General features: G+C 38.3%; 1 protein-coding gene across 1 annotated transcript in view; it reads right to left on the reverse strand.

Annotated features, from left to right (window-relative positions):
* Nucleotides 1-16,703, reverse strand: part of SMARCC1 (SWI/SNF related, matrix associated, actin dependent regulator of chromatin subfamily c member 1) — a 180,858-nt gene that overhangs the window by 97,645 nt on the left and 66,510 nt on the right. The window contains exons 9-12 of the mRNA XM_029241737.1: nt 15,301-15,426; nt 13,224-13,345; nt 10,196-10,320; nt 6,203-6,262 (exon numbers count right to left, since the gene is read on the reverse strand). Of these exons, the coding sequence (XP_029097570.1) occupies nt 6,203-6,262; nt 10,196-10,320; nt 13,224-13,345; nt 15,301-15,426 (433 nt within the window). The remainder of the gene's footprint in view (nt 1-6,202; nt 6,263-10,195; nt 10,321-13,223; nt 13,346-15,300; nt 15,427-16,703) is intronic.

Consider the following 16,703-nt stretch of genomic DNA (forward strand, 5'->3'; position numbering starts at 1 on the left):
AGCCCATGCTCCGCAACAGAGAAGCCACAGCAATAAGCCCACACACCACAACAAAGTGCAGCCCCTACTCGCTGCAACTAGAGGAAAGCCCACATGCAGCAACGAAGACCCAGTGCAGCCAAAAATAAAATAAAATAAACAAATAAATAAATTAATTTTTTAAAAAAATGCTAAAGACACAATGATGAACAAGAAAAAGTCCCTGTCTTTATGGAGTTTATATTCCAGTTAAGAGTGGCATGAGATGGAAGAGAAAATAAACAAACAATAAGATATCAAATGTTGAAAACTGCTATACACAGAGGGAGGAACACTCCTGAGCTCATTCTATGAGGCCACCATCACCCTGATACCAAAACCAGACAAGGATGTCACAAAGAAAGAAAACTACAGGCCAATATCTCTGATGAACATAGATGCAAGAATCCTCCACAAAATACTGGCAAACAGAATCCAACAGCACATTAGAAGGATCATACACCATGATTAGGTGGGGTTTATCCCAGGAATGCAAGGATTCTTCAATATACACAAATCAATCAACATGATACACCATATTAACAAATTGAAGGAGAAAAACCACATGATCATCTCAATAGATGCAGAGAAAGCTTTCAACAAAATTCAACACCCATTTATGATAAAAACCCTGCAGAAAGTAGGCATAGAGGGAACTTATCTCAACATAATAAAGGCCATGTGTGACAAACCCACAGCCAACAACGTCCTCAATGGTGAAAAACTGAAACCACTTCCACTAAGATCAGGAACAAGACAAGGTTGCCCACTCTCACCACTATTATTCAACATAGTTTTGGAGGTTTTAGCCACAGCAATCAGAGAAGAAAAAGAAATAAAAGGAATCCAAATTGGAAAAGAAGAAGTGAAGCTGTCGCTGTTTACAGATGACATGATACTATACATAGAGAATCCTGGAGATGCTACCAGAAGACTACTGGAGCTGATTGGTGAATCTGGTAAAGTAGCAGGATGCAGAATTGTTGCACAAAAGTCTCTTGCATTCCTATACACTAATAATGGGGAATCTGAAGGTGATATTGAGAAAACACTCCCATTTACTATTGCAACAAAAAGAATGAAATATCTGGCAGTAAGCCTACCTTGGGAGACGAAGGACCTGTATGCAGAAAATTATGGGACACTGATGAGAGAAATTGGAGATGATGCAGGTAGATGGAGAGGTATGCCATGTTCTTGGATTGGAAGAATCAACATTGTGAGGGTGAATATACTGCCCAGGGCAATCTACAGATTCGGTGCAGTCCCTATCAAACTACCACTGGCACTTTTCACAAATTTCATGGTTTGTATGGAGGCACAGGAGACCCCAAATAGCCAAAGCAATCTTGAGAAAGAAAGGCAGAGCTGGGGGAGTCGGGTTCCCTGACTTCAGACTGTGCTGCAGAGCTACGGTGGTCAAGGCAGTGTGGTGGTGGCACGAAAACAGAGGTGTAGATCGGTGGAGCAGGATGGAGGGCCCAGAGGTAAAGCCACGCACATATGGCCACCTTATCTTTGATAAAGGAGGTGGGAGTGTACAGTGGAGAAAAGACAGCCTCTTCGGTGAGTGGTGCTGGGAAAACTGGACAGCTACACATGGAGGAATGAAATTGGAACACTCCCTAACACCATACACAAAAATAAACTCAGAATGGATTGAAGACCTAAATGTAAGGCCAGACACTGTTAAACACTTAAAGGAAGGCATAGGCGGAACACTCCGTGACATGGATCACAGCAGGATCCTTTTTGACCCACCTCCTAGAGAGACGGAAATAAAAACAAAAATAAACAAATGGGACCTAATGAAGCTTAGAAGCTTTTGCACAGCAAAGGAAACCATAGACAGGACAAAAAGACAACCCTCAGAACGGGAGAAAATATTTGCAAATGAAGCAACTGACAAAGGATTAATCTCTGAAATTTAAAAGCAGCTCATGCAGCTCAATATCAAAAGGCAAACAACCCAATCCAAAAATGGGCAGAAGACCTGGGTAGACATTTCTCCAAAGAAGATATGCAGATTGCCAACAAACACATGAAAGAATGCTCAACATCATTAATCATTAGAGAAATGCAAACCAAAACTACAATGAGATACCATCTCACACCTGTCAGAGTGGCTATCATCAAAAAATCTACAAACAATGAATGCTGGAGAGGGTGTGGAGAAAAGGGAACCCTCTTGCACTGTTGGTGGGAATGTAAACTGATGCAGCCACTATGGAGAACAGTATGGAGGTTCCTTAAAAAACTAAAAATAAAGCTACCATACGACCCAGCGATCCCACTACTGGGCATATACCCTGAGAAAACCACAGTTCGAAGGGAGTCGTTGTACCACAGTGTTCACTGCAGCTCTATTTATGGTAGCCAGGACATGGAGGCAACCTAGGCGTCCATCGATAGATGAATGGATGGAGGGGATGTAGCACATATATACAGTAGAGTACTGCTCGGCCATAAAAAGAAACAAAATTGAGTTGTTTGTGGTGAGATGGATGGGCCTGGAATCTGTCATACAGAGTGAAGTAAGTCAGAGAGAGAAAAACAAATGGTGTGTGCTAACACATATGTATGAAATCTAAGAAAGGGAAAAACGGTGGTCATGAAGAGCCTGGGGGCAGGACGGGAATGGAGATGCAGATGTACTAGAGAGTGGACTTGGGGATATGGGGAAGGGGAGGAGTCAGCTTGGACGAGGTGGGAGAGTGGCGTGGACATATATACACTACCAAATGTAAAACAGATAGCTGGTGGGGGGCAGCCGCATGGCACAGGAAGATCAGCTCGGTGCTTTGTGACCGCCTAGAGTGGTGGGATGGGGAGGGTGGGAGAGGCAAGAGGGAAGAGATATGGGGATGTGTGTGTATGTATAGCTGATTCACTTTGTCACAAGGCAGAAGCTAACACACCACTGTAAAGCAATTATACTTCAATAATGATGTTAAAAAAAGAAAACTGCTATACAGAGACTAAAAACAAAATAATACATTCTAGAGAGGAATTGGGTGGGCGGATCCTTCAGAGCAAATATAGAGGAAAATCTTCTCTGAGAAGGTGACATTTAAGTTGCAACCTGAGAGAAGGATAAAGCAAGCATTCCACAGAGAGGAAGAAGCCAAATCAAAGAACCTCAGGCACGGATGTACCCCATGACTTCACAAAACTGTGAGCATGAATAGAAGCTGAGAAAAATGCGCGGGACACAAGAGCAGAGTGCAATGATACAAAGCACTAGCACCACAGATAGACAGTCCTGGATCTGAATCTGTGCTCTCCCACTTAACAGCTGTACACTTAGGAACGTTACTGAACCCCTCCAGTCTCTATTTCCTAATCAGTGAATCAGGGCTAACATGGTTTTATGGAGAAACGCAAACATATGTAGCATGACACCTGACAGGTACTCACGTAACATAAAGATGGACCCTGTTCCTTGACTTGTAAATTAGAGACAAACATCCGCTAAAAGCAGACGTGAGGTTAAGTTACAGCACTACCAACACTGAGTCATCCAACTCTGCAGAGGGACTATTTTTTTCTTAGGAAGTGACTAACAAAGAATTCTGGGTAAGGCCGTCAAAAATGAACTTTTTGTCCTTCGGGTCTTAGTAAACCAAAGGATAATCAACTTCTCACTAAATGGGGGTAGTACAATACAATGATTGCACTCTCTCTGGTCAACTTATACTATTTCATTTTAGTTTAACAGATTTTCATCCCTGAAGGAGTTTGGTACCCAATGGAAACAGACTTCTGATAATACAAAAGTAGGAGGAGCACCCTTCATTCTGACTCCTAGATGGTAATACTCAATAAATGTTCTCTTCCTCCTTCTAGATGTGGGCAAATACACTCTCACCTCAGCCCCTGAATCTTGACCTTCCAGAGATTTCACAAAAGAAAGAAATGACTGGGTATACTTGGCTCAGTGGCATATAAGGCAAAATACAGATCAGTTAAAAAACAAACAACTCTGAACAATAATTCTCAGTTGATGGATCAAGTCACCCTTGGCATGGTTCAGGTTATAGCCAAGGCAGAAAGTCAGATGCTTAAATGATACATGGGAAGCCTGTTGGTCCCTGGATGAAAGGCCAGGACAACAATTTCAAATTCCAAAGAGCCAAACTCTCCAGCTATGGTCAGCAGCATCCACAGTCACAGCACTCCTGATTGAGACCTCAATTTGTTCACAAATACAATGGGAAGATCTCCTATACCCAGCACTAAAACTTTTAATCCAGTTGGAACCCCATCCTTTTCCTACAATTGGCTTCAATTTGACTCCTCTGATAAAATCTATGACAAAATACTCTAATAGTCACATCACTTTTAAAAAGACAATTGTCCACTCCCTTAAAACTACAGAATTATTCTTTTTCGGGATATAACTTTAAAAATATAAACTATCATTCTATTTAACAAATTGTCCCAGTGAAGAGTATTCAAGTCTTAACAATATTTTACCCTTTCACATTATTAAGAATATAAAACAAAAGACTGTTTATAGTTAGTTTTTGCTTTCTTGGCCTTTGATTCAGTGGATAAGTGATGGCTGTAGAATAGGTGACATAAACTTATGGAAAATGAAAATTACTACTAGTTACTAAAGGTTCATATTCTATTAATAATGTTAAAAACAATTACGATAGAAGGATTTTGACAGTATCTCTTTTTTTTGTTTATTTTGTTGACCTAACACCACCTTTATATAAACTGTCATCAAGACAATTTTCTGCTTTACTTTCAACTTAACCAAAAATAGAATCATCCACTGATGTACAATGACAGGCTTTATGCCAGAAAAAGCAAGATGTATTTAGTGAAATGAAGTAGAAAAACTCTCCCAAACACCCACTCATATCTGCCATCAAGAATCACAGCAGTTTATTTGAAATACAGAATTCACTTGACTAGGACACAGTGAAATACAAGTCTCATTTTCCACATAAGGAGATCTTGAAAATCCCTATTAGGTCTAAAATCCCATCAATTCATAAATTTAATATATACTGAAAACACGAGGATCCCCTTTGATTTTTACAAATGAAGAAAGTAAATGAGATCATTATATATATAACTTTCAGGAACAAAGATGTTTAAAACTATCCTTACTTTTAAAAACTGGAACAAGTGACTACCCTCAAAGCACATCCAAGAATTAGACCTTACTTGTGAAAGTGTACTCTATAACTGGAAAATACAGTAAAAGGATGATGTGACTCTCATTTTATCCTGTTAAGGAAATTTTCTCTTTTTTAAAATATTTACTTATTTGGCTGCGCCGGGTCTTAGTTGCGGCATGCGGGCTCTTAGCTGCAGCATGCGAACTCTTAGTTGTGGCATGCATGTGGGAACTAGTTCCCTGACCAGGAATCAAACCCAGGCCTCCTGCATTGGGAGCACAGAGGAGTCTTAACCACTGGACCATCAGGGAAGGCCCAAGGAAAGTTTCTGTTGGCTTACAAAGTATTAACAGTCAACAGATTCTTGTTCTGAAGACACAAAATCAATTTGCACATGTTGTGAAACAAATACTTCAGGCAGATTATTAAAAGTGCTCTAATTATAACTGTTTCTTTAAAACTCAGATATTCTGATTTAGATATAATATTACCACCTTTGCTAGTTTGCAGGAAAACATTACGCTCTGAGAGAGGCAGACCAGTAAGAATGGAGAGAGTGGATCATAAGAAATTAAATTTCCTGGGCTTCCCTGGGGGCACAGTGGTTGAGAATCTGCCTGCCAATGCAGGGGACACGGGTTCGAGCTCTGGTCTGGGAATATCCCACATGCCGCGGAGCAACTGGGCCCATGAGCCACAACTACTGAGTCTGCGTGTCTGGAGCCTGTGCTCCGCAACAAGAGAGGCCGCGACAGTGAGAGGCCCGCGCACCGCGATGAAGAGTGGCCCCCACTTGCCACAACTAGAGAAAGCCCTCGCACAGAAACGAAGACCCAACACCGCCAAAAATAAATAAATTTACTTAAAAAAAAAAAAAAGAAATTAAATTTCCTAATATGGTAGCAAACTAAATAACAATGGTACTAACACAGCCATAGATAATATCTGTGCTAGAAAGCATAGCAACTGAAATCTCTCAGTAAAGAAAGGATTATCAAGGGAGCTGACATATTCAAGAGACAGAACTGTGTAGATTTTCTGATTTTTACCTAGATCTGCTACAGTTCCTCCTTTAACAGGTGTATTTTCACTATCTTTCTTTGGGTTTACTAGAAAGAAAAAAAAAAAAAGAATTATGTTTTAGGGGGAAAGTTCAACTTGTTTTTAAGAAAACAGAATAGAAGATTAAAAAATACACGACTCTCACTGCATCTCCACCATCATTCAGTACTTACCCTTGTGTAAAACCTACTCACCTTCATGTAAAAACCGCAAGCCCAGCTGAGAAACATTAACACTTAATGTAACAGACAATATTCTGTAATTAATTAAACAAGCAGCAATCTTTTTCATCATAAAAGCAAACAATACAGAAATAACAATACAGAGAGAAAACCCTGAAAAGAACCTTTCAACCACTTTACCAAAAGTATTTTTTGTGTTTTTTTGTGCACTTGTGGATTCCCATTTCTGTGCCATTCATTAAGACAGACAAATTGAGGGAGAACCAATACCTTTTATACATCTATGTAGACTTCAAAACATTCTGAGGGTTTTTAAATCTTACAGATATAAAGTTATCATACTGTGCTTATTTCCTTAGTACTCTACTTTTGTACTTAGGTTTCTACTTTTGTAACAGTGCGCCTGTGTGATCTTTCCATGTATTTTTAGTTACATCTCTTTCATTTTTAATAGACACTCTGTGTCCATGAGTGGATCATGAGGTAACTAGCCCTGTATCAATGGAAACTTTATTTATTTTCAATTTTTCATTACTGTGTAATCAACATTCTTTTATACTTATATTTATGCATGCATGTAATTAATATGGATTATGAAATTAAAACTGTTATTGTACAGTTTTTTAAATTTAATAGATATAGCCAAATTGTGTTAAGTGCCTTCATCAATTTATACTTCCATCAATAGCATCTGAGAGTACTCACTTCCTCAGAACAGTTGTACTTTGGGGATCATCTACTTTCTAAGTTTTGGAAATCACATGGATGAAAAGTTACTTTAATGATTTACATATCCTTGGTTATGTGAGATTAAGCATCTTTTCATACATTTACTGATCCCAGGATTTATAACAAAATTACTAGTACATAATACTTTGTCCTTTATTCCATAAAGTTTAAGAATCTTTATACATATTTAGGGTTTTAATTCTTTGTTTGTTAAATGGGTAATGAATATTTTCTCTAAGACTAACACTTGTTTAAAGTACCTTAGTATTTGGAAATTTACTTTTATAGTTTTGTTTTTATTTTATTTTTTTAAACTAATTAATTAATTTATTTTTTGGCTGTGTCGGGGGCCACACTGGGTCTTCGTTGCTGCGCGTGGGCTTTCTCTAGTTGCGGTGAGTGGGGGCTACTCTTCGTTGCAGTGTGCGGGCTTCTCACTGCGGTGGCTTCTCTTGTTGCGGAGCACGGGCTCTAGGCACGCGGGCTTCAGTAGTTGTGGTACACGCGCTCAGTAGTTGTGGCTCGCAGGCTCTAGAGTGCAGGCTCAGTAGTTGTGGCACGTGGGCTTAGCTGCTCCGCGGCATGTGGGATCTTCCTGGCCCAGGGCTTGAACCCGTGTCGCCTGCATTGGCAGGCGGATTCTTAACCACTGCACAACCAGGGAAGTCCCTACAGTTTTGTTCTTAAATTGAGCACTTTAATCCACCTGAAGTTTAAATTCTTATATACGATACAAAGAAAAATACTAAAATTTACAGGACTTGTGGAACAGTCTGATCTTTTCCCATTTATTTGTGTTGCTAAATTCATAATAATTTAAATTTATTCACAAATATAGATCTACATTTGAATTTCCCATTCTATTTTTTCTTTTTTTGGCTGCGTTGGGTCTTTGTTGCAGCATGCAGGATCTTTCATTGAGGGCGCAAAGGCTCTTCGTTGCAGCACGAGGGCTTCTCTCTAGTTGTGGCGTGCCAGCTCCAGGGTGCGTGGGCTCTGTAGTTGTGCTTGAGCTCCAGGATGCATGGGCTCTGTAGTTTGCAGCACTGGGGCTCTCTAGTTGAGCTGCACGGGCTCAGTTGCCCCACAGCACGTGGGACCTTAGTTCCCCAACCAGGGATAGAACCCGTGTCCCCGCATTGGAAGGCAGATTCTTTACCACTGGACGACCAGAGAAGTCCCTGAACTGGCCATTCTATTCCACTGATGAATGCAGCCATTCTTGCGTCTAAACCATACTACATTAATTATTATAGCTTCCCAGTTTTAGATGGTTATCTCTTAGGACTATCACCACCTTCATAGTTTTTATTTAAAATTATTCTTTTGACTGCCTTTGTGAATGTTCTCTTCTATATGACCTTTAAAATATATTTGTGTGGTTTTTACTGCCCAATTTTGTATAACACAGTGATTTTTAGAAACTCATATAACATTATAGATGACTATATTTTTCATTTCTTAAAAATACAAATGACTACTTAAAAAAGAACAAAAAAGAAAAATGTAGGGATTACAACACACATCAAAGTAAAATACATGAAAACATTACAAGACAGGAGAGGGCATAGGTTAGATTATATTATGGTAAATTTCATACATTTTTATCTCAACTAGACAACAATGATTCTAAATCGATTTGATAAATTAAGGATATATTATATATCGTAATCCCTAGAGCAACCACTAAGAAAAATATAGCTAAAAAGCAAATAGAGAACAAGAAAATCCATAGACAGGAAGTAGTATAGTGGTTGCCAACACATGGGGAAAGGGAATAATTTGGACTAACTCCTAATAAGTACAGGGTTTCTTTTCATAGAGATGAAAACATCTGGAATTAAGACAGTGGTGATGACTGCACAACATAGTGAGTTTACTAAAAACCACTGGAGTGATTAAAATACACTTTAAAACGGTGACTTTTATGCTCTGTGAACTTTAAAACTATGCTATATATAGGGACTTCCCTGGTGGTCCAGTGGTTAAGACTGCTCTTCCAATGCAGGGGGCATGGGTTCGATCCCTGGTTGGGAAACTGGGATCCCACATGCCGCGCTGCATGGCCAAAAAAACCACAAAAAACCAAAACCAGGCTATATATAAAAGAAACCATGTAAGTTCGAAAAGAAAAGAAAATAGCGAGGGGCTAGAATAGAACACTAAAAGCTAAAGAGGAAATGAGAGAGACAAATGGGAAAAAAACAGTATGACTGTAGACTTAAACCCAACCATATAGATAATTATGTTACATTTAAGTGGACTACATACTCCAATTAAAAACAGAAAATGTGTATATCGGGGGAAAGAACTAAGTCTCCACAAATTGATGTTTAAAAGCAATGCTTTACATAATTAGAGTGAAAGTAAAAGAATGCCAGAGAGGTACAAATTGAAAACATAAAATGTAAGAAAAAATGTATAGGACTGCTGAAGTCTTAAGTTCAGTGGGGACTAATAAAACATAGAAATTTAATGAAAAGGATGTGGTGAGATGAGGCTTTATTATTATCAGAGAACTTAGATTTCAAGACAAGCACTAACATGGCACCTAGAGACATGATACAAGCCTCAATTCATCAGAAGAACAACGATGATCTAGATGTATATGCCCTTAAACAGCAGAGCTTCAAAGTACAAGAAAATACAGGAAGAAAAAAATTTAACAGGAATAAAGGGACAAAAAGACAAATCCACAATCACAGTTAAAAAGGTCTAACATCTGCCTCCCAATAACTGATTTAAATACGTTGAATTGTGCATAGATACATACTCCATTTTTCCATACGTATATTGATTCTGTTGGGATTTTAAAACCATTAACTTTAAAGCATTACTAAATTTTGAGAACTTTTTGATCACAGTGTGTTTTCCCGATAAATAGCAAAAGTATACCAAAAGACAGGAAAACAGGGAATTTCACATACGTTAACCTTCAAGGGGTAATCTATTAATATTTGAAAGTTAAGAACTGGAGACACAGAGCAATAAGTGAATCATCCCATGGCACCGCTGAGAATAATTAAATCACGTCTAACACTCTCATAGTCTAGGCAAAAGGATACAAACCATTTTTTGGAAGAACCACCTCCTCTATGTTGGGTACAGGTGTTGGGTCTTCCATGTCCTTCGTAAGATCTTCTTGCTCATCTTCCTCTTTCTGACTTCTCCGCTTCCCATAAAGACTAGCTTGGCTACAACATAATAGATACAAAATCACAAACAAGACTGACGATAGCTAGTTACAGCAAACAATTTCAGAGGTTTTAACTACACTGTTAGAGAATCTACATTCAGAATCACTTTAAAAGACAAACAGAAATCAAAAAAATTAGATACATTCCCCAAATTACATCTAACCAGTCAAAAGGAAAAGAAAACTTTTAAGGCACAAGAAATGACCACAGAAATTCTGCAATACAAGTTTGCAGACAGTACCCTAAAAGGTGCTTAGTGTAATAAAAAAAACATCTGCTACAGAAATACAGCACATATTTTATCTCAGATCATAAAGAATCACTTACATAAGAAATTTTCTCAAAGATATATACAAATAACTGCTTTTTGGATTTCTTTGGTTTTCTGTATTTTCCTGGCTCTTTGTATCATTCAAACATCAGGAACTGCAAAGTAAAATCACTTAGGACAGTACTAACTTTTGTATTTTGTAAAAATTGCCATTGTTCTTTCACCACCTGAATTCAATCAAATCAACATTTATTTTTAAAACTAACACATGCCAGGGCTTCCCTGGTGGTGCAGTGGTTGAAAGTCCGCCTGCCAATGCAGGGGACACGGGTTTGTGCCCCGGTCCGGGAAGATCCCACATGCCGCGGAGCGGCTAGGCCCGTCAGCCATGGCCACTGAGCCTGCGCGTCCGGAGCCTGTGCTCCACAACGGGAGAGGCCACAACGGTGAGAGGCCCGCGTACCGCAAAAAACAAAACCAAAACCAAAAAAAAAACTAACACATGCCAGAAAGCATATTAAAGTTCAAACAAGAATGGAATGATTCCTTACCTTGAGGAATTACAGGGAATTCAGGACAGAAATCATTAACTACCTCATATAATGTGATGTGTACCAATACAAAGAAATGAATACAAGGACCACAAAAATACAACTCAGACAAAGAGAACTGTAACAATTTACTAAAAAGTTGGCAATGTTTCAGGATGATGAGTAAAAGCATAAAAGCTTAAGAAAAAAATTTCCCGTTTTGGGGTAGTAATCTAGAATACACCGACAAGGGAGGCAGAATGGAGAAAGAGCTTGCTGAGTCCTCACACTGCTGAGAGAACGCTCCAAGTTCTCTTTTTAGAGGGATAACATGTTGGCATAGGTTAGAATAAGGTATACAGAGTAAAAAAATTTGTTTAATAAAAATTACATGACAATTTTTTTTTAAGCCTATGAAACTAAAGGTGGCGAGGAGGTAAAATACTTCAAAATGAAAAAAAGATGCAGGGAAGATGAATAAAACAAATGTTAGGAAAACAGGTTTCAAGATGTTTTAGTTAAATAGACTATTCTAAGGGGAGACTTAAATGAGCAAAGTCCTGCTCATTAGAAGGCAGATGCATTCAATTAAAGGACGCGCATACATTTATTTTGGGAAACTAAATTTGGTGGGTATTATACTCAGAGTAGAGGCTAAATGCCACCACTGTGAGCATCCCAGACATCACATTTTGATTCTGTGACCACTCATATCCTGGCAGCCCATCTTAGCCCATAAAGGGGAGAGTAGCACATCGATTTCAGGCCGGGAAACATTTGGAAAAGTTGTTATGATATTCTTTACAAGGATCTCAGGTAGCTCTGAAATCTCTAAACATCAACAGTAAGTTTCAGAATGCAAGTTTAAGAGATAAGGTTACCCTCAATAATCCCCAAGAAAAACCTATTTTGTTCTTTTAATTTTTATGTCACAGTACATGTGACTTGATAAAAAAACAAAAATCTTTTTATAACTGTAACTGACTCATTAATATTATTTATAAAACTAAATAAGAGTTTCTTAACTTCCCTAAAAGCTTCTACGCATGGTTAAGAATGCTTCAAGTAACCTTACCCTTCAAGAAATAACGTGATTCAAGGCATGTTCTGGGCAACAAAAGGCAAATTTGGCTAGAGAAGAATGTCACAAAAGGAAGCTGATGGAGAGAAGATGACTGCACTGTAAAGATCTACTTGACAACAGCCAGGAAGTCTACAAATTTACTACCACATGAAAAGAATAAATTTTGCAAAGTGTCATTTTCTAAAACTAAACTATAATCTCTGAAAAAATGCTCAAAATATATTTTGAGGGACTTCCCTGGTGGCCCAGTGGTTAAGATTTCGCCTTCCAATGCAGGGGGTGTGGGTTCGATCCTTAGTAGGGGAGCTAGGATCCCACGTGCCTCCCCACCAAAAAAACCAAAGACATAAAACAGAAGCAATATTGTAACAAATTCAATAAAGACTTTAAAAATGGTCCACATCAAAAAAAAAGTCTAAAATATGTTTTGAGCTAGACAACCCTGAAATTATTAACTATCTACTTAGTACATAATCATAAAATTATTATTTACTGTCTACCATTTATAGGCATCTACTTCAGGCCAGGCACTGTGCAAGGTCTTTAAAGTCTCACTTAATCCTCACAACAACCTATTCAACAGAAACCAAAATCTCTACTCAAGCAAGATTCACTAAGTACAAACGTGACTTACTGAATAAGGCACTACACTGCTGCAATTTGCAGAATATGGAGCAGACAGAGGTTCAACTCCTCTATAAGTCATTTGGATCATGTATGGGACAGGTGGTAAAACTGGAGAAAGACAGTAACTCTTGTGAATATAATTTCTTAAATTCCTTACCAGCCACACTTCTCAATACAAACACTGATACAGAAAAAAGTTCTATTCAGAGATAGAAATGTATAAAATTGACATAAGATGCCCATAAGATAACATCCCATAACAAGACGAGCTATCAAAGCAAAGACTTCCAACCAAGTCAAAGTAAGACAAACGTCCAATGTAAATGTAAAAATCTGCAAAGTTCTTTAGTCTATTTCAGTGCCTTCTGAATCATGCTGCAGTTCTTACCCTTTCTTCCCGCTCTTCTTCCGGGATTCTGTGGGTGTGGGAGGTGGAGGGGAAGGTGAATGTTTCCTCTTTCGAGCATTAGCTGATGCTTTTCTATCTCTTCTCTCTGGACTTCTGACTGGCTAGGAAGAAGTAAATGGAAGTAAATATCGGCTAGCTTTGCTGACTCCTCAGTTTCTACAAACGCTTGTTCAAAGGTGAGTTTTCACAAAGATAATACCAAACACAAGTGCGCAGAGGAAATGAAAGGCACAACATTAAGCATCCTCGACCATAAGCAGTCAGGAGACTTTCCCTGACCTTCCAGGTGATGCACCATCAATGGATATATTAGAACCATTCCACAGGTGTTCAAACTATGCTACAAAACAGACATGCCCAAACCCCTCACAACTAAAAACTGCCTGCTCAAATTCTGTGTTCCCAGGTGGGAAAAGCATTTTCAATAACCACTGGAAAAATATGAAACACATGCTATTAAATTAATGAAATACAAAGACTGGCTGAATGATCTTGTGAAAATGTACCAGAAACTACTCCTAGTTCATCATTAAAAGGAATATAAGAGAAAATGACTCAAAAGAGGTAAAATTTTACAGGACTGCAACTTATGATTTAAAAGTCAACCCACAGGTGTAAAACTATCCCTATCTGCAGATGACATGATCTTATATATGGATAACCCCAAGGAATCCACAAAAAAACTATTAGAGCTAATAAACGAGCTCAGCATAGTTGCAGGCCATACATCAATATACAAAAGTCAGTCTGTAGATGATAAATTTAATACCAATTTAATAAAACAGACCATAATAAAGAAAATACACCTAAAATGATCCACAGTATTGTATCTGAGGTTGAAAAACGAATCAGAGATTAAAACATCAATTAGACATTAATGATTGGGACTTCTCTGGTGGCGCCGTGGTTAAGAATCCGCCTGCCAATGCAGGGAACACGGGTTCGAGCTCTGGTCCAGGAAGATCCCACATGCCGCGGAACAATTAAGCCCGTGTGCCACAACTACTGAGCCCGTGTGCTCCAACTACTGAAGCCAGCGCACCTAGAGCCTGTGCTCCACAACAAGAGAAGCCACCACAATGAGAAGCCTGTGTGCCGCAACGAAGCATAGCCCCCACTCGCTGCAATGAGAGAAAGCCCACACGCAGCAACGAAGACCCAACGCAGGCAAAAAAAAAAAAATATCCAAAGCAAATAGGGACAAACTAAAAATAAAAAGATATGAAAAAGACTCAGTTTTTAAATATTTTTCTTAAAGATAAAGGATATATGGTGTGTGACAGACTTTTAGTAAGAAAGTCTTGGGGCTGAAAATAGGTATGAAAGAACTACACTTTCTAAATTATTGGTTAAAAGTATATGCCTCAAAGATTTTTTTCAAAAAACTAAAAAACAAAACCAAAAGCAAAAATCTTAAGTGTCCCCAATGAAAAAAGACTTCCGGAATCACAGGTATCTACCTGAAGCTGTCATAACCCAACACTAACACATCTAAGCCTTCGTCTCAGTCTCAAGTCTTCCTCTAGTGACACACCTACCTCCCAACTTGTGACTTATAACAAAACATGGATAAATATTTAAATGGTTGGGCTTCTTAAAGGATTAAAGAGTATTAAATGTCAAGTCCCCCTACCTGAAAAAAGGACTGAACTGTAACTATGAGACATTTAAGGCCTATACTTTATGCTAACTACTATATGTTCCTTAACAAAGCTATTAAAAAATATTAAAACTAAATCAGTTTTCCCTTGGAAAATGAAGAGCTAAGTTAAATTACCCTGTGATGACATTTGGTTCACAAAATTAATACTCAGATCTAGAGAACAAAATCAGTTGTACTACCTTGCACACTGCATGGGCCACTTTAAATCTTAATGACCCTCTGAGATTCTCATGCCCCTTTTTGGGGGATGCCAGCTCCTGAGATGGTTGTTATGGCCATTTAGTAACTTTTATATATACTTGATGGCTGAAAGTTTATTAATGAAGATTTGATAACATTCAGGCAAAGAAAGAAGAAAACACCAAGTGAGAAAAATGGTGCCAAACCAAATACCTCTTCATTCTTTGTTGAAATTCGCTGACGAAAACTCACGGGCTTCCTGTTCTCATCCACCTCATAATCCTCCTCATTCATCCATTCATTGAAAACATCAGTGTCCAAAATCCATTTTGCATGAACCTAAAATCACATCAAAGCATGAATATCTACATAAATAATAAATCACTACAGTTTTTAAAGTATTCAAAATGAAAGGAGCTGATTTATTACACTCAAAGCCTCAACTGCATAGAACAGTTTAAAAATACGACTATTAGTGACATATGAGTGGCAACTTAACCACTTCAATTTTCATTCCATGTCTTTTACTGAGTAAACAGTAAAAAAGCATGACTGGTTTTGTGTAGACTGAGGCTTTGATAACCAAGACCCTGCAATTGGATAATCATGTCATCTTTTTTCTTTATTTCAGTTTTATTTAGGTTTAAGTGAAAAATAAAACTGTAAGATATTTAAGGTGTACGTTGTGATTTGATATACATACACACTGTGAAAGGATTCACCCCCCCCAGCAAGTTAATACATCCATCCCCTCACATATTTATCTTGTGTGCGTGTGCACGCGCGTGCACACGAGAACACTTAGGTCTACTCTTAGCAAATTTCAACTTTACAGTACAGTGTTATCAACTTTTGTCACATTTGACATTAGCTCCTCAGACCTAATTTATCTTATAGCTGAAAACTGGTACCCTTTTACCAACCGTTTCCTATTTCTCCTACCCCCCAATCCCTGGCAACCACTTTTCTACAGTTTCTAGGAGTTTGACTTTTTTTTTTTTTTCTTTAAAGATTCCACATATAAGTGACACCATGCAGTACTTGTATTTCTCTATCTGGCTTATTTCACTAATCGTGGCATCTTCATCTTCACAAAAATCAGTGACAGAAACATTCAAAGGCAAAAGCCCACAGTAAATCATTGCTTTAGGCATAAAGAATGTCTCTAGGTTTATACATTCGATAACATTCTAAGAAATGATGAAAGAGGACATTTACTGACATGTTGCCCAGCCCTGTCAAGTACACATGGTGCTCTAAAGAGGCCTTTCAGGGACAACCAAGGTTGGGACAGGGTGGAGAAGTGAGAGTCAGATTTGGGGTTCTTCCCAGTCCTTTACATGGCCACTTCTTTTGTTTTAGTTTTTTTGTTAATGTTTCTAAGAATAAAAGGAAGGGTTCTCTGGATGTTATATAGATACACATTTAGATACGGATATATACAGATATTTAAACCACAGCCCTAGCCTCTATAATACTTCTATTTATTCAACAGTATTTCTCAAAGTGAGCACAATTGGAACTGGGGACTAGACTTCTTTCCTGTGTGGGACTGCTGTTCAGTCACGGGTGTGTGTGTGTGTGTGTGTGTGTGTGTGTGTGTGTGTGTGTGTGTG

Source organism: Monodon monoceros, unplaced genomic scaffold (assembly GCF_005190385.1).
Source record: "Monodon monoceros isolate NGI ecotype Baffin Bay Population unplaced genomic scaffold, NGI_Narwhal_1 Super_Scaffold_3, whole genome shotgun sequence".
Taxonomy (NCBI): domain Eukaryota; kingdom Metazoa; phylum Chordata; class Mammalia; order Artiodactyla; family Monodontidae; genus Monodon; species Monodon monoceros.